At 42.3% G+C, this 18,574-nt stretch overlaps 1 protein-coding gene across 1 annotated transcript in view; it reads left to right on the forward strand.

The window, feature by feature from the left end:
- The first annotated feature begins 1,202 nt into the window (after positions 1-1,202).
- The window catches only part of LOC115473020 (TCR gamma alternate reading frame protein), a 79,576-nt gene continuing 62,204 nt past the window's right edge, over positions 1,203-18,574 (forward strand). The window contains exons 1-3 of the mRNA XM_030207651.1: positions 1,203-1,281; positions 1,396-1,683; positions 7,325-7,492. Coding sequence (XP_030063511.1) covers positions 1,203-1,281; positions 1,396-1,683; positions 7,325-7,492 — 535 coding nt within the window. The remainder of the gene's footprint in view (positions 1,282-1,395; positions 1,684-7,324; positions 7,493-18,574) is intronic.

The following is an 18,574-nucleotide window of genomic DNA, read 5'->3' on the forward strand; positions in this document are numbered from 1 at the left end:
CGGTCATTTTCAGCAGCACTAACCAGTTAGGTGCCACTTAAAATTATCAGTTAGCCCCAAACAAGCGATTTAACCAGCCAGGAGCCATTTCTAGTCCAATAAATTGCTTTGAAGATCAACCTCTAAGCTTCTAGTGTCCCATAGTATAAGATTCTAATGTTAGTGTTCAAGATCCACTACTCTGGCATCCTCTTGCACTGTCTTTCTATCCTATTCCAAACTCATCTACGAGAACATTGTGCTCCGCCCAACAAAATTTATTAGTGGTATCATCTTTTTACTGGATACATTTAGACACAGTCCAGAATTCAATGATTCCAGTAGTCATAAGGGAGCCAGAGAGGGTGCACATGTTCCAATGTTCAAGGACAGCAGAAAGGCACTGCAGCTGTCCAGAGCTCCAGAGAGTAGGCCAGTGACAGCCATTAGCTGTGGTCTGAAGTCTATGAGTGCTTTCTGGGATCCGTGGGACCACTGAGAGTGTGGCCCCAGTAACCTAGAAATCACTGGGGATACTTTTGAGAGCAGAAGACTCACCCAGAAACAGTTGGGACCCGGTGGGAGGAGGGTGCTAGAGTAGAGCACAAGCGGCAGGCGAAGGACCTGAGCTGGGCTGGGAATAGACTCTCTAAGTGGCCGCGGGGTAACCCGAGGCGGGTGGCTAGGCGTTTTGTAACAGATGGGTATGAGAGAGGTGGGTCCATCCCCCCCCCCCCCCCCCCCCCCCCCCCCCCATTTGGGGCAATTCCATAATTGAGCACAACAAATTTGGCGCTTAGGTGCAATTGAGCATGAATTCTATAAAGACATCTGGGTGCACAGATTCCATTATAAAATTCTAGCATAAATCAGCATTATGCACCTACATTTAGACACTTCCACTGGTATGAAGTTATAGAATTCACTTTTAAGTGATTTCTCCAAGGTCACAAGGAGCCACAGTGGGATTTTAACCAAGCTTCTTGGTTCCCAGCTTGATATTCTACCATTAGGCTACTCTTCCACAGTGAATGTGAGTAGGTGTGAGCAAATCCAAATACATGAAAGAAAGCAGTGAAAGGGCTGCAATATTTATCACAAAAAACTGTAAGTGCACACTGTTTATGATGCTGTACATTAGGAGGCAAGGTGTGTGGAAATGTTATTGGAGCTCAAAACATTCATGTATTTCCCCTCCCCTTGTACACTGCCTCATATACAGGATGACAGTATCTCCCTATGTCAGTCACAGCTTCAGCATGCAGCCACACTCCCTATTTCTGCTGGCTTCAGTTTGGACTTGTAAGTTTGGGGATCGGGAGATAGTTTGGAGGATCCTCATAATAACTTTAAAATGATGAGCTCAAATTCCTCCATGTTTTTTCTCAGAGGGTGGTGTTTCTTTCTTTTCTTCAGGTGTCTGTGAATCAGTAACCTTAAATCAGTCTCCGCTCTCTATCACCAAGGCGGATGCTTCTGGAAAAACTGCTTACCTGGACTGCCTAGTACAGGGTTGCTCGTATGTTCACTGGTACGAACAGAAAGAAGGCAAAGGCCTGAAGAGGATTCTGTATGTGGCGACAGGTACCAGCAATCCTCAGTATGATGAAGGCTTCATCAAAAACAAATTTCAGGTTGACAAGAAAAATTCCCTAATAATGTCCTCTGTAAATAGCAACGATGAGGCCACATATTATTGTGCCTGTTGGGATGATCACAGTGACAAAATGTCAATAAGCCATATGCAGAAAATCTCTCCCACACTTAGAAACCTATTTTTTCAAGTGTTCACTATGTGATGAAACCACTGATGAAACCACCAGCAGTTATTCCACTCCCCTAAACCCAGCTGGGGAAATCCTCAATTGTTTGTTTCATTTAAAAATTAGCAGAAGATCCAGCGATTTCGGGGCGGAGGGAGGAGGATGAAGCCACTACGGAAGGCGTGTTGGACCAAACCTCAGAAGGCGCTAACTCCCCCCCGAACGCTGAGGATATTTCTTTGGAGGGGAATCCTCCGGCGGAGATTGATCTACAGATGATATGGAAGATATTACAAGGTTTAACCCAGACAGTAACAAAATCTGCTCGAGAGACTTCTCTTTTAGTAAGTAAAATTGATTCTTTAACTAATTCCTTTGAAAAAACTAAGCAAGAATCGTTCTTACAAACTGAAGCACTTCAGCAGGAAGTTAAATCTTTAAAATCTGTGACTGAATCTTTAGTAGCAGACAAAATGGTAACCCACAAGAAAATTGAACACTTTGAGAACTTTAACAGAAGATTGAATCTTAGAATATTGAATTTTCCCTGGATTAAGGAAATGAGCCCTACTGAAATGTTTAAGAAATATTTAAAAGAAATTTTGTTATATCCAGATTCAGCTATTCCTCCTTTAAATAGGATATATTACCTTTTAATTCCTCAACAAGCTGAACCTGGTGACAAGAGTAAATCAACTGAAATGGGGAATATAATCTCGGATCCTCATGCACAATTGGATATTTCAGCAATATTAGATTCATCTTTATCCGAAATTGAACAGCGAAGGACTCTTTTGATATCTTTTGTTTTTGAACAGGATTTGAATGCTGTGTTGAAGTTATATTTTAAAAATGCTTTAAAAACTTTTTGTGGTCAAAGACTGTGGATATACCCGGATGTTTGTAAGACAACACAAGATAGGAGAAAATTGTTTCTTTCATATAGAGAAGAGACCCGAGCTCTGGGTGCAACATATTTGCTTGCTTACCCATGTAAATGTTTGGTGAAATATATGGGAGTAAAATATATATTTTTTGAACCGGAACATCTTAAAGCATTTTTGGCGATGAAAAAATTAACCATAGCACCTGTAGAGTAATTGATGTTATCAGATTATCAATAGTAGTAAGTTCAAGATAGGCCGGCCAGGCTATAAACGATATTCTTTTTATTTCCTCTTGAGATCTCCTATAATTTAATTCACGTTCCCCTGGAAGTCATAGTTGTGGTTTAATTAATTGTATAGCCTGCTCTTATTTGGCGAATTTGTGTATCTGCAAATTATTATTAATGTTTTGTTTAGATTAAGGATCAGGTATACAATGTATTTCCAATTACATGTTAATATGTAAAAAATTTTGAAACTTAAATAAATAAATAAATAAAAAATTAGCAGAAGATATAAAAAGATGCATTAGGTTTCAAACACAAAGAATTTATGTTCGGTATATCAGACAGTAGAAGGAAATACCATGTTAGGCTGCCAACAAATTATATATACTAGCCGTTAAGCCCATTAAAACGGGCGAGTATTGGTATGTTCTATTTTGATGTCTAACTCCCTCCCTCCCAGCTCCAAGGCCCCATTCTCTCCCCTCTCCCCTCCCACCTGCAAGGCCCCCTGCCCTCCCTCCTTCCCTGCCAGCTCCAAGGCCCTCTGTCCCTCCCTCCCAGCCAACGTAATGGACATAACACAACTCTTCCGTTGTATGATTCCCTAGTGTGGCTGTACCACATGAACTTTATCTTACCACAACATCACTTTGTATTTGTTTACACCGGAGTCTGTAATGCCTCTCTGGTACTATGTAAGCAACATTAGGCCTACAAATAGGTGGGAAAATGTGGGATATAAATGTAACAAATAAATAAATAAATAGATTTCACACATTTTTACGCTGTTTGCAACTTTGGCTATTTTAAAAAATGTGTTTTCAATACACAATGACTTGTTAACTGCAGAGTCAGCTCACTCACTACCCCACCTCTCAGCTTTTCAGGAAACAAGCAGTAAAATTTAGAATCAAAAACTGTTTATCATGCACGACCCTTTGAATTTTTTAAGTACAGTACATGAGATTCGATGAGCCACCAGACCTTGTGTCTATCTCCTTTTTTGCTGGATAGATATTTTAGTTTGTTCATTCGATCGCACCCTTGGATTGTAATTCATAACTACCTCTTTTAAACTGCAAAAAAAATTTTCACTATTGCATAAAATTATATACACTGTATTATACTCTAAAAGAAAGCTTGATTCCTTTTACACAAGTGTGTAGTTCTCAATATGTTTGTATCTGTTTCAGACTTTGAGACATGTTTATAACCATTTGTATTATACTCGAAAGAAAACATTATTCCTTTTACAAAAAGTGTGTAGTTATCAATATGTTCAGGGGTTTTCAACCCAGTCCTTGGGGCACACCCAGCCAGGGGGAAACCCGTATTATCGAAACAAGATGGGCGTCCATCTTTCGTTTCAATAATACGGTTGGGGACGCCCAAATCTTGACATTTAGCTCATCCCTAGAGATGATTGTCCTTAGCCATGGTCGTTTCTGATTTTCGGCGATAATGGAAACTAAGGACGCCCATCTCAGAAACGACCAAATGCAAGCCCTTTGGTCATGGGAGGAGCCAGCTTTCGTAGTGTACTGGTCCCCCTGACATGCCAGGACACCAACCGGGCACCCTAGGGGGCACTGCAGTGGACTTCAGAAATTGCTCCCAGGTACATAGCTCCCATACCTTGTGTGCTGAGCCCCCCAAACCCTCCCCCAATCCCACTACCCACCACTGTACACCACTACCATAGCCTTAGAGGTGAAGGGGGGCACCTAGATGTGGGTACAGTGGGTTTGTGGTGGGTTTTGGAGGGCTCACATTTACCACCACAAGTGTAACAGGTAGGGGGGATGGGCCTGGGTCCACCTGCCTGAAGTACACTGCACCCACTAAAACTGCTCGAGAGACCTGCATACTGCTGTCATGGAGCAAGGTATGATATTTGAGGTTGGCATAGAGGCTGACAACAAATATTTCAAAAACATTTTTTGAGGGTGGGAGGGGGTTAGTGACCACTGGGGGAGTAAGGGGAGGTCATCCCCAATTCCCTCTGGCAGTCATCTGGTCAGTTCGGGCACCTTTTTGTGGCTTTGTCATAAGAAAAAGAGGACCAAGTAAAGTCGTCCAAGTGCTCATCCAAGTGCTCGTCAGGGAAGCCCTTTTTTTCGATTATGGGTCGAGGACGCCCATGTGTTAGGCACGCCCAAGACCTGCCTTCGCTACACCTCCAACACGCCCCCGGGAACTTTGGTCGTCCCCATGACGGAAAGCAGTTGAGGACACCCAAAATCGGCTTTCGATTATGCCAATTTGGGCGACCCAGGGAGAAGGACGCCCATCTCCCGATTTGTGTTGAATGATGGGCGTCCTTCTCTTTCAAAAATAAGCCTGAATGTGTACAAAAGTGTAGATCATGGTCTGTGCAGGCTACAGTCGTTGAACAGAAGAACATATAAAAAGGCAGTATTAATCGATGTACTATTGCTATTTTTAAAATCAAAACTATGAGTGGGAAAAGCCTGTAAGCTGTATAGAGAGAAAATTATGAAAATAACAGAGAGGGTTGTGGAATTAGACGTAGAAGAAATACCAAGGGGTGGGGTGGTGACTCAAAGGAATTATATAGACTCATTCCAATACATTACACTCATTTTCGTGTGTATGGCCATGTTCAGATTCATGTGTTTAAAACTGAGAAGCATAGTTTTGCCATCAGCTCACGATTATCATCAGCAGACCAAAAGACATTCAACTATTAGTATCCATCGGCTGATGTACATCAGGTACGAAGAACACATACAAATCAGACACACTCTAAGGGGTGGGAAAATGCAGATGGGTGACTACTTTCACTTAACCAGCCAAGCCAATATTTAGAGCTGGCGGTTAAGTTCAAACAGGCCAAAGATATACCAGCTATTCACATGGCCACATTTGGCCACTTAACAGGCACTGAATATTCCCGGCTAGCTGGTTATATAGTGCGTTATTCCCAGCTAGCCGCTATCTGCTGACTGAGGATATTCAGTAGGAGATAGCCTGCTGTCTTCTGCTGAGTATCAGTGGATACCTGGCTAAGTGCCATTTAACCAGCCAGGTGCCATTCCTGGCCGGTCATTTTCAGCAGCACTAACCAGTTAGGTGCCACTTTAAATTATCAGTTAGCCCCAAACAAGCGATTTAACCAGCCAGGAGCCATTTCTAGTCCAATAAATTGCTTTGAAGATCGACCTCTAAGCTTCTAGTGTCCCATAGTATAAGATTCTAATGTTAGTGTTCAAGATCCACTACTCTGGCATCCTCTTGCACTGTCTTTCTATCCTATTCCACTCATCTACGAGAACATTGTGCTCCGCCCAACAAAATTTATTAGTGGTATCATCTTTTTACTGGATACATTTAGACACAGTCCAGCGTTCAATGATTCCAGTAGTCATAAGGGAGCCAGAGAGGGTGCACATGTTCCAATGTTCAAGGACAGCAGAAAGGCACTGCAGCTGTCCAGAGCTCCAGAGAGTAGGCCAGTGACAGCCATTAGCTGTGGTCTGAAGTCTATGAGTGCTTTCTGGGATCCGTGGGACCACTGAGAGTGTGGCCCCAGTAACCTAGAAATCACTGGGGATACTTTTGAGAGCAGGAGACTCACCCAGAAACGGTTGGGACCCAGTCAGTGGGAGGAGGGTGCTAGAGTAGAGCACAAGTGGCAGGCGAAGGACCTGAGCTGTGCTGGGGATAGACTCTCTAAGTGGCCGCGGCGTAACCCCAGGCGGGTGGCTAGGCGTTTTGTAACAGACGTGTATGAGAGAGGTGGGTCCACCCGTCCACCCCCCCCCCCCCCCCCCCCATTTGGGGCAATTCCATAATTGAGCACAACAAATTTGGCGCTTAGTTGCAGAGTATTGAGCATGAATTCTATAAAGACATCTGGGTGCACAGATTCCATTATCAAATTCTAGCAAAAATCAGCATTATGCACCAAATTTAGACACTTCCACTTGTATGAAGTTATAGAATTCACTTTTAAGTAATTTGTCCAAGGTCACAAGGAGCCACAGTGGGATATTAACCAAGCTTCCTGGTCCCCAGCCTGATATTCTACCATTAGGCTACTCTTCCACAGTGACTGGAGGCTAATGTGAGAAGGTGTGAGCAAATCCAAATACATGAAAAAAAGCAGTGAAAGGGCTGCAATATTTATCACAAAAAAATGTAAGTGCACACTGTTTATGATGCTGTACATTAGGAGGCAAGTTGTGTGGAAATGTTATTGGAGCTCAAAACATTCATATATTTCCCCTCCCCTTGTGCACTGCCTCATATACAGGATGACAGTATCTCCCTATGTCAGTCACAGCTTCAGCATGCAGCCACACTCCCTATTTCTGCTGGCTTCAGTTTGGACTTGTAAGTTTGGGGATCGGGAGATAGTTTGGAGGATCCTCATAATAACTTTAAAAAGATGAGCTCAAATTCCTCCATGTTTTCTCAGAGGGTGGTGTTTCTTTCTTTTCTTCAGGTGTCTGTGAATCAGTAACCTTAAATCAGTCTCCGCTCTCTATCACCAAGGCGGATGCTTCTGGAAAAACTGCTTACATGGACTGCATAGTGCAGGGTTGCCAGCATGTTCACTGGTACCAACAGAAAGAAGGCAAAGGCCTGAAGTGGATTCTGTATGTGGCGACAGGTACCAGCAATCCTCAGTATGATGAAGGCTTCAACAAAAACAAATTTCAGGTTGACAAGAAAAATTCCCTAATAATGTACTCTGTAACTAGCAACGATGAGGCCACATATTATTGTGCCTGTTGGGATGATCACAGTGACAAAATGTCAATAAGCTATCTGCAGAAAATCTCTCCCACACTTAGAAACCTATTTTTTCAAGTGTTCACTATGTGATGAAACCACTGATGAAACCACCAGCAGTTATTCCTCTCCCCTAAACCCAGCTGGGGAAATCCTCAATTGTTTGTTTCATTTAAAAATTAGCAGAAGATATAAAAAGATGCATTAGGTTTCAAACACAAAGAATTTATGTTCGGTATATCAGACAGTAGAAGGAAATACCATGTTAGGCTGCCAACAAATTGTATATATTTTTCAACAAAACCTTTATGTGACTAGCAAATGCAAAAATTTGGGGCTTGTAGGAAGTAATTTTATAACGGATTTTATGCATTTGTATGTCAGTATTTGTGTGTTAAATGTCTCATGGTGAAATTTGGTGTTCTTGTAGATGTGTTCAGGGAAGAAGTCTGAGTGGAGCACAGGTGGTGTCATAATGTACTTGTGTAATTTATCAATTATGTGCATGGAAGCATACTCTACACACACATTTATGACCTCTCCTGAGCCATAAATGTAAACGAAATTTTATTTAAATCAGTTTGTATGGTTTTTCAGTCTATTTATGGCCTCTTTTTTTCCCTAGTAATTATTATTTATTATTTATTGCATTTGTACCCCACATTATCCCACCTTTTTGAAGGCTCAATGTGGCTTACAGAATGTTGTTATGATGCAGTCATTACATGATCTTAAATACATAAGCTGAAAGTAGATGAATTAGATGCAAGGTGCTAGAAAGGTGTTGTGAGAGGCGTTTTTGATGCACCTGAGTGATTTGAGGAGTGATTTATTAAGAATGTCTTTCATAGGCTTTGTTGGAGTGGTGTGTCTTCAAAGATTTGCGAAAGCTGGTTAGATTGTCCATATTTTTCAGGGCCATGGGTAATGCGTTCCAGATCTGTGTGCTTTTATACGCAAAAGTAGTGACGTATGATTGTTTACTAATTTAGGGTCCTATTTCCTAAGCAGCGTTATAGGAGCATTAACGTTTTTAACGCACGTTAACCATGTACGTGCCTGCAATATCCCTATAGCCGCTTAAATGGTTAGCATGCGTGCTAAGTGTAGACAAGGTAAAAACACTAACGCACCTTAGTAAATGTCACGGTTGTGGCCGTGCCCTTATGTTCAGACCTACTGTTTCTCTGTATCTAGCTCTGTGACCTCTTCAGTCTGCCTTTTTCATGTTGTTGTTCTTCCTCTCAGTGGCGTACCAAGGGGGGGGCAGTGGGGGCGGTCCGCCCCGGGTGCACGCTGCTGGGGGGGTGCCACGCGCTGGTCAGCGTCGTTCGTTTCCATGCTCCCTCTGCCTCGGAACAGGAAGTAATCTATTCCGGGGCAGAGGGAGCATGGAAACGAACGAAGCTGACCGGCGCGTGGCACCCCCCCAGCGGTGTGCACCCGGGGGTGAGGGGGTTCTTTCGCCGGGGTGGGGGGGTGTCCTTTTGCCAGGGTGGGGGTTGCGCTGCACGGGGGGAGGCGCTGCACCCGGAGGGCGGGGCGCATCGGCGATCCGCCCCTGGTGTCAGCGCCCCTAGGAACACCACTGCTTCCTCTAAGCCAAGCCTCGCTTTGGTCTCCCTGCTTCTGTTTCATTTCCTACTAGTGACATCATCAGCCTACTCCTTTATAAGGACCCAGGGAGCTTTCCTACGTTGCCTTTGCAACAAGTCTATTTTCCTTTTTCTTGTTGTACTGTTGTTTGATTCTGAGGGAACTGTTCTTCTTGTTAGTCTGTGTCTCTGGGCACAGCGTGAGCCCTGTGTGTGTGGTTTTGGTTTGAATCTGTACGGATAACTTCCTTTAGGTTTGCTCTCAAGCAAAGCCCTCTTCTGTTTCTCAGTGTGGGCTGTTCTGCTTAAAGCCCTCTTCTGTTTCTCTGTGTGTGTTGTTCTGCTTTAAACCTGTATGGATTACTAGCCTGTTAACTTTGCTTCCAAGCAAAGTCCTGTTTTCTTTCCTTGTGTGTGGTTTCCCTTGTTACCTTTCACTGTTCAGAGAGCCGGTTGTTGCCAGCCCAGCAACAACTTTGATTACTTTGATTACTTTGCTTCCACAGCTTAGCTGCTTTCCTTGATTACCTTGCTCCCATGCCGCTGGGTTGCACTCTCTCTGCCTGCCTTTCCTTTCCTGGCTGTGTTCTGGTAAGAATATTGTTTGTTTTTCTCTCTGTTTGCTTTAAACCTTTGACTTCAGTGTAAGCCCTGCTTCTTTCTGATGTGTTTTAGAAGCAGCCCTTCCCTTTAGCCTGCTTTAACTCTTTGCTGTGTTTGTCTCCTGATTCATGTGAGCATTGCTCCTTATCTGATCTATGTATGTAAAGGCAGCTTTCCTTGTTTGCTTACTTTTCCCTTTGTCTCTAGTGTCTGCTTTTTGACTCTATGGCACAGCCTTGTGTATTCTTATGAGTGGATTCCCCTTACCCTTGAGTGCTGTATGTTACAGCCTAGAGTGTTCCTATGGGTGGATTCCCTTTACCCTTGAGTGTTGTATGGTACAGCCTAGAGTGTTCCTATGAGTGGATTCCCTTTAAACCTGGGTGCTGTATGGTACAGCCTAGAGTGTATTCCTATAGTTGGCTCCCCTTAACCCTTGAGTGCTGTGTGGTCAGCCTTGAGTATTTTTTAGAGTGGCTTCCCTTTTCCCTTGAATGCTATGTGGCACAGCCTAGTGTATTCCTATGAGTGGCTTCCCTTTTTTCCTTGAGTACCTAGTGGCACACCCTTGAGTATTCCTTTGAGTGGCTTCCCTTTTTCCTGAGTGCTGTATAGTACAGCTTAGTGTTCTCATGAGTGGCTTCCATTATCCTTGAGTTCTGTTTGGCATAGTTATGAGTGTTCCTCTGTGTGGTCTTGTCTTGAGTTTTCCCTATGTGCTTTCTGTTTGAGTTCTCTCTGTGAGGTTTCTGGTTGTGTTTGAGTGGGTTGCTTTTTCATTTAGCTATGACTACTAGCACTGCCTTGAGCGGTCTCTCTGTATGGCACAAGTGGGCCATTCTTCTGTTTAGGTGTGTCTACTAGCACAGTCCTGTGCATCCTCTCTGTTTGTTTCTGTTTGAATGGGTGGTTCTTCTATTTGCTGTGACTACTAGCTCAGCCTTGAGCGCCTCTCTGTGTGGCATGAGTGGACAGCTCTTCCATTTAGCTGGGACTACTAGCTCAGCCTTGAGCTACCTCTCTGTGTGATTTCTATTTGACTTGGTTAAGATTATTCGTTTATAGCTGTGGATCTAGCACAGCCCTGAGTGTCCTCTCTGTTTGGTTCTGTTTGTGCTTGAGTGGGTGGTTCTTCTGTTTAGCTGGGACTACTAGCCCAGCCCTGTGCTGCCTCTCTGTGCGATGTTTGTTTGACTTGGGTAGGACTTTTGATTTATAACTGTGGTTCTAAGCCCAGTCCTGTGCTGCCTTCCTGTGTGGTTTTCTTATCTTTTAATTGTGGTTACTACCATGTGAGTCTAAGTGGGGTTGTCTTTTCACCTTCAGTTTCTTTGTGCCTGTGTGTAGGGTCTTTTGACCTCTTGTTTGTGGCTCTGTTTAGTGCAGTGTGTGCACTGCTTGAGTAGTACTTGCTCAAGAGATTCCGTTCTGTTTCTTTTCCCTTCCCTCTGGTATGATTTGGTTCCAATTCGGCCGTGAGGCCCATACGCTTGGACTCTGTACAAGTGGGTTCCAGTTCGGCTGTGAGGCCCATCTGAGTGGTCTATCTCCCTTTTCTGGTGGTGCTTATTGCTTCTCTGGAGTGTGCTGTCTATTTGCCATGTCTGGTATCCTGTGTGTATTCAGTGCCTGGTTCGCCTCTGGTCTGCGCCTTCCCAGAGGACTTGTCTGCTGCAGCCTGGCTGCAACCCAAGTGCTCACCATCCCGGGTTCCGTGACAGTTAACAGGGCCCATAGGGGTCCTTTTACTAAGCTGTGTAAGCGTCTATGTGTGCCCAATGCACGCCAAAATGAGTTACTGCCTGACTACTGCGTGGTGGGAAGGAGGAACTCGAATTACAGCTATGTTATGCAAGGTTCCGCTTTAGGAGTTACGGACCAAGAAAGGGATCTGGGAGTCATCGTGGATAGGACGTTGAAATCTTCAGCTCAATGTGCTGCGGCGGCTAAGAAGGCGAACAGAATGTTGAGTATTATTAGAAAAGGGATGGAAAACAAACATGAGGATGTTATAATGCCATTATATCGCTCCATGGTGCGACCGTACCTGGAGTATTGTGCTCAGTTCTGGTCGCCTCATCTCAAAAAAGATATAAAGGAATTGGAGAAGATGTAGAGAAGGGCAACAAAAATGATAAAACGAATGGGACGACTACCCTATGAGGAGAGGTTAAGACGGTTAGGACTCTTTAGCCTGGAGAAAAGGCGGCTGAGGGGTGATATGATAGAGGTGTACAAAATAATGAGTGGGGTAGAGAGGACTGATATGAAGCGTTTGTTTACACTTTCTAACAATAATAGAACCAGGGGACACAAGATTAAATTAGAATGTGGTAGGTTTAAAACAAATCGGAGAAAGTTTTTCTTTACTCAGCGGGTAGTTAGACTCTGGAACTCATTGCTGGAGAAGGTAGTGACAGCAGCTGGCCTTGCTGAGTTTAAAGGGGGTTTGGATAGATTCCTGAAGGAAAAGTCCATTGATTGTTATTAAATTTTGGGGTTTTGCCAGGTTCTTGGGGCCTGGATTGGCTGCTGTCGGAGACAGAGTGCTAGGCTTGATGGACCTTTGGTCTTTTCCCAGCGTGGCAGTGGCAGTGCGTATGTGCTTATGTGCTAATTTCATGTTTGGCGTGCCTCCGATACGCGCATCTGAAAAATACTTTTTATTTTCGGGCACATGTAACAGAAGCATGCCAAGTGGCATTTGGTGCACATAGGTCATTACCACCTGGTTACCACATGAGTCTTTACCGCTAGGTCAATAGCTGGCGGTAAGGTCTCAGACTCAAAATGGGTGAGCGGCAATTTTGATTTTGCCACACATCCATTTTCAGCAGAAAAAAGGGCATTTTTTACAGGTGCGCTGAAAAACGATTCTGCGCATAACCAAAACCCACGCCTACACTACCGCAGGCCATTTTTCAACGCACCTTTGTAAAAGGACCCCTTAGTTTGTTATCCAATGGGTAGGTTTTCATCACGGTTATATTGCGGTCTGTGGCTCTGAAGGGATTTCAGTTTCTTAAAATATCTTTGATCAGCTTCTCTGGTTTTATGATTCTTTATTGGAAGTCTCTTCCCACTAACATTAGAACTTATACTAATTACTTATTTTTTTGTTTGTTTAATGTTGACTATTTTGATTATTTTTATTGGATTAATGGGTTATATCTGATTGTATATTTATATGTTGCAAACCGTACTGGACTCTTATTGGAGGAGTGTTGCGATATATAAAAAATGTAATAGATTAGATTAGCGATCTCAGTCTAGGTGCTCTTTCTGCAGGATTTCTGCTAGTATTTCCTAGACTCATAAGTGTCTATACATCTTTATAAACTAAGCTGCAAGTGGTTACTTCACTTCATACCTAGAAGACTTTTTTTTTTATAAAATGTTTCTCCACATGTTCCTTCTCTAGCTGAAACAAATATTCTATACAATTAGATTGGATTTTTTTTGAATTACTGTATCCTCAAGCTTCATGATATTAGTATTTGCAAATATTCATGGTCATAGTCCTGCAGTCTAGTTTTTGCATTGCCCTTAGTACTGTGATTGTCACCATCAGAGGGTTCTGTTTTTTTAGAATCAAAAGGCAGTGTGCTCGCCATTAACGACAGCATAACCGTCGTGAAAGTAGTCACCCACCTGCATTTCTCCACCCCTTAGAGCGTGCCTGATTTGAATGTGTTCTTTGTCCTCAGTGTACATCAGCCGATGGATACTAATAGTTGAATATCTTTTGGTCTGCTGATGATAATCGTGAGCTGATGGCAAAACTATGCTTCTCGGTTTTAAACACATGAATCTGAATATGGCCATACACACGGAAGTGAGTGTAATGTATTGGAATGACTCTATACAATTCCTTTGAGTCACCACCCCACCCCTTGGTATTTCTTCTACGTCTACCTCCAGAACCCTCTCTGTTATTTTCATAATTTTCTCTCTATACAACATACAGGCTTTTCCACCTCATAGTTTTGATTTTTTTTAAATAGCAATGGTACATCGATTAATACTGCCTTTTTATATGTTTTTATTCAATGACTGTAGCCTGCACAGACTGTGATCTACACTTTTGTACGCGTTGTCTCTGTACAACATGCCCTAAAGTCTGAAACAGATACAAACATATTGAGAAATACACACTTTTGTAAAAGGAATCAAGTTTTCTTTTTGAGTATAATACAGTGTATCTAATTTTATGAAACAATCAAAAATAAATTTTTGTAGTCTAAAGGAGATAGCTATGGATTACGATCCAAGGGTGCCACCGAATGAACAAACTAAAATATCCATCCAGCTAAAAAGGTGATAGAAACAAGGCTTGGTGGCTCATTGAATCTCATGTACTTAAAAAAATTCAAAGGGTCATGTATGATAAACGCTTTTTGATTCAAATTTTACAGCTTGCTTGCTGAAAAGCTGAGAGGAGGAGGAGTGAGTGAGCTGGCTCTGCAGTTTACAAGTCAGCATGTATTGAAAAGACTTTTTTTAGAACAGCCAGTTGCAAACAGGGTATAAATGTGTGAAATCTATCTACTACAAGCATCATGAGAGACCCTAACAAGTTGTATATGTACCTGTTTTCCCCCAAATACACCATGTTGTCTTGCGATCTTATAAACTATGAAGCAGCTTGCATAACCTGGAAGCGCACAAAGGAAATTTGTGCACTGCAGGGTAACACTAACATCTTCATAGCCTCTATTACAACAACGCATGCCCGGATAGAGCTGTACAAGGTTCTTGACGCTTTATAAGAATGCTGTCTTTATCAAGACACAGACTCAGTGATTTTTGTAAGGAAGGTGAATGGGATCCTCCTTTGGGTGACTATTTAGGTAAATTAACAAGTGAGATCCCTAAGGGTGAGCATATCACAGAATTTGTCCTTATGGCTATTGATTACGTCCATACTCTTTGCATATGCTTAACTGTTTTTAAACATTGTATGCTTCCTAAATGAAAATATCTTCAGTTCAAAAAAGAACTGAAGACCTACCTTTTCAAGAAATGGTTAATTATACAAATCAGGAGTGCTCTATACTGCTTTGCAACTGTAATGAATCACTGTAATTCTGCCTGTTAACTAGAAGACACTTTGAACCGAAACCTGTTTTTGGCTAATAATGGGATACAAGATCAAATAAATAAATACTGTTAGGGGCTAAGCAATCCCCTGTATAAAGCATTTTCCATAGTTTTGTCACGTGTGCTGTACTTAACTTTTAAAAAAAAACTTGTATGATTCTTAGGGTAACACTGCTATAGCAAAATGAAGCATTTTTAAAAAGGGGGGGAAATGTGTATTCTAGAAGCCACAGTCAGGGATAAAGCTCTGTATGGGGTTTTCTCATTCACTGTCATATCTCATAGGACTGGCTGCAGAAACCAGCTCTACAAAGAGCTTTCCCTGGGAAAAAAGGGAGGGGGTGTCGAGGTAGTGCTTGTGGATTATCTCACATAAAACAGGACATCGCTAAAAAAAAAAAAAAAGATGGCTTTCCTAAATACTACATTGTAGGTTTGTTTTAAATATTCAACATATCTTTTTCTTTTTTCTTTTCAAACTGGGCTACAGAAAACCAACTCTTGCAGACACAGCTCATGGTCTTCTGCCTTTTTTTTCTTTTCAGTCTGGCTGAAGAAAAACCAGCTCTTGCAGACTCAGCTCACAGGCTTCTGCTTGTGTGAAAGGATCTGAAAACCTAATGAGCAGACCCCCTATGGTTTCTTGTGTATGTCAATCTTAAAACAGCTTAGCTTTTGTCTATATGTGTCCTTTAAAGCATAGAGGAGAAGGAGGATGATGGGTCAATCCTTTTGTTTTAAAACCCAAAATGACTGTCAATCAGCAGTCAGTCTGTCTTTCTTAAATACTGATGGACCTGATTCATTCCAGCTTAAAAAATAAGCACAAGAAAAATAAAAAAGAAAATAAATGCTTATTTTCTTTCCTGTAAGAAAAAAGGTTAAGCTGAGCACATTGCTCCACAGCTGTAGGGGGTGGTGTCCAGGTTTTTTGACGTCACTTCCCATCACCTCACCCCATCTAAGATGGCAACCAGTGCTAGAAAAAAGAAGTGATGTAGTGCATCCAATGTTGGCCAGTATCTTGGAAAAGGGGAGTGGCTATGACAGGATGTCCTGTGATATCACCAAAATGGGTGGGGTTTAGGGCATGGTTAAGAAAACATGGGTGGGGTTTGGGGTGGGGCTATGTAAATAAGATGGGGTTAGGGGTGGAGTTATGCAAAAGGAGCAGGGTTATGATGTCACATCTGAAGATGTCATCAAAGGGGGTGCAGTGCAGGCAGGTATTGGTTGGGTGTGGGTGGGGCTTAGAATATAAGTGGGTGGGGCTTATGCATATCCTCACCTGATTGGCTGTCAAGACCAGAAGTGGGTATGGCCACCTGTAAAATATTCAAATAAGCTAAGACAAATGCTGGTGAGATACACTACTCCCATGGATAGGAGAGAAAGGAAAGGGGGACATGCTGCTCATGGATGTTTGCTATTTCAGGTACATTAGCAGACAGCTTGTGAGGGAATCCATGGGATCATTAGATCACAAAGAACAAAAGGGGTGCTCAGGAAAGCAAGGCCATTGCAGAGAGATTGAATGAATACTTTGCTTCTGTCTTTACAGAAAAAGATGTAAGAGATCTACCTGTACCAGAAATGGTTTTCAAGGGTGATGATGCAGAGGAACTGAAAGAAATCTCACTGAACCTGGAAGATGTACTGAGCCAAATCAACAAATTAAAGAGTAGTGAATCATCTGGCTGGATGACATGCACCTAAGGGTACTGAAAGAACTCAAACATGAAATTGCTAATCTGCTAATGATCTGTAACCTGTCGTTCAAATCGTCCATAGTACCTGAAGATTGGAGGGTGGCCAATGTAATACCGTTTTTCAGAAAGAGCTCCAGGGGCGATATGGGAAATTACAAACCAGTAAGCCTGACATCAGTGCTGGGCAAAATAGTGGAAACTATTATAAAGAATAAAATTAAGGAACACATAGAGAAAGTCAGTTTAATGGGACAGATAGAGTCAGCATGGGTTCACCCAAGGGAAGCCACCAATTTGCTTCATTTTTTTGAAGGTGTGAATAAACATGTTGATAAAGGTGAGCCAGTTTTAGTAGTGTATCTAGAATTTAAGAAAGCTTTTGACAAAGTTCCTCATGAGAGACTTCTGAGAAAATTAAAGAGTCATGGGATAGGAGGCAATGTTCTGTTGTGGATCAGGAATTGGTTATTGGACAGAAAACAAAAGGTAGGTTTAAATGGCCGTTGTTCTCAGTGGAGGAGGGTGAATAGTGGAGTGCCACAGGGATCTGTACTGGGACAGGTGCTATTTAACATATTTATAAATGATCTGGAATTCGGTTTGACAAATGAGATGATTAAATTTGCAAATGACACAAAACTATTCAAAGTTGTTAAAACACATGCAGATTATGAAAAATTGCAGGAAGACCTTAGGAAATTAGAAGACTGGGCATCCAAATGGCAGATGAAATTTAATGTGGACAAATGCAAAGTGATTGGGAGAATAATCCGAATCATAATTACATGATGCTAGGGTCCACCATGGGGGGGGGGTCAGCACCCAAGAAATTCATCTAGATTTCATTGTAGACAATACGCTGCAATTTTCTGCCCAGTGTGCTGCAGCAGACAATAAAGGAAACAGGATGCTAGGAAGTATTAGGAAACGGATGGTAAATAAAACCAAGAATACTATAATGTCTTTGTATTGCTCCATGGTGCAACCTCACCTTGAGTATTGCATTCAGTTCTGGTGCTGTATCTCAAAACTGATATAGCAGAATTAGAAAAGGTTCAAAGAACAGCAACCAAAATGACAAAAAGGGATGAAACTCCTCTCATATGAGGAAAGGCTAAGGATGTTAGGGCTCTTCAGGTTGGAAAAGAGAGGGATGAGGAGAGGAATGATTGAGGTCTACAAAATCCTGAATGGTGTAGAATGAGTAGAAATGAATCAGTTTTTTACTCTTCAGTGAGTACAAAGACTAGGGGATACTCAAGGAAGTTACATAGAAATACTTTCAAAATAAACAGGAGGAAATATTTTTCACTCAATGAATAGTTAAGTTCTGGAACTCATTGCTGAAGAATGTGGTAACAGCAGTTAGCATATCTGGTTTAACAAAAGGTTTGGACAAGTTTCTGAAGGAAAAGTCCATAGTCTGCTTTTGAGATAGACATGGGGAAGCCACTGCTTGCTCCAGGATTGGTAGCATGGAATGTTGCTACTAACTGGGTTTCTGCCAGGTACTTGTGACTTGAATTGGCCACTGTTGAAATGACCAATTCAAGATGCTGGGCTAGATGGACCATTAGTCTAACCCAATATGGGAAGAGGGGTTGGTGGTTCGGAGGTGAGAATAGGGGAGGGCAGACTTGTATGGTCTGTGCCAGAGCCGGTGATGGGAGGCGAGACAGGTGGTTCGGAGGCGGGAAAAACTGCTGGGAGAGACAGGTGCAAATCAAGGTAAGGTATACACATGAGTTTGTCTTGGGCAGACTGGATGGACCATGCAGGTCTTTTTCTGCCGTCATCTACTATGTTACTATGTTACTATTATGGAAATCCAATGAGGCAGTGCCAGGAATAAAGGCTTGTATTTTCTGTTTATTATAACTACAATAAAAGATTGTTTTTTGGAAAATGCTGAGAACTGTGGTTATTTTTGGGAAATATGAGGAAAAGTCCATA

This window comes from Microcaecilia unicolor, chromosome 1, assembly GCF_901765095.1.
Source record: "Microcaecilia unicolor chromosome 1, aMicUni1.1, whole genome shotgun sequence".
Classification (NCBI taxonomy): Eukaryota; Metazoa; Chordata; class Amphibia; order Gymnophiona; family Siphonopidae; genus Microcaecilia; species Microcaecilia unicolor.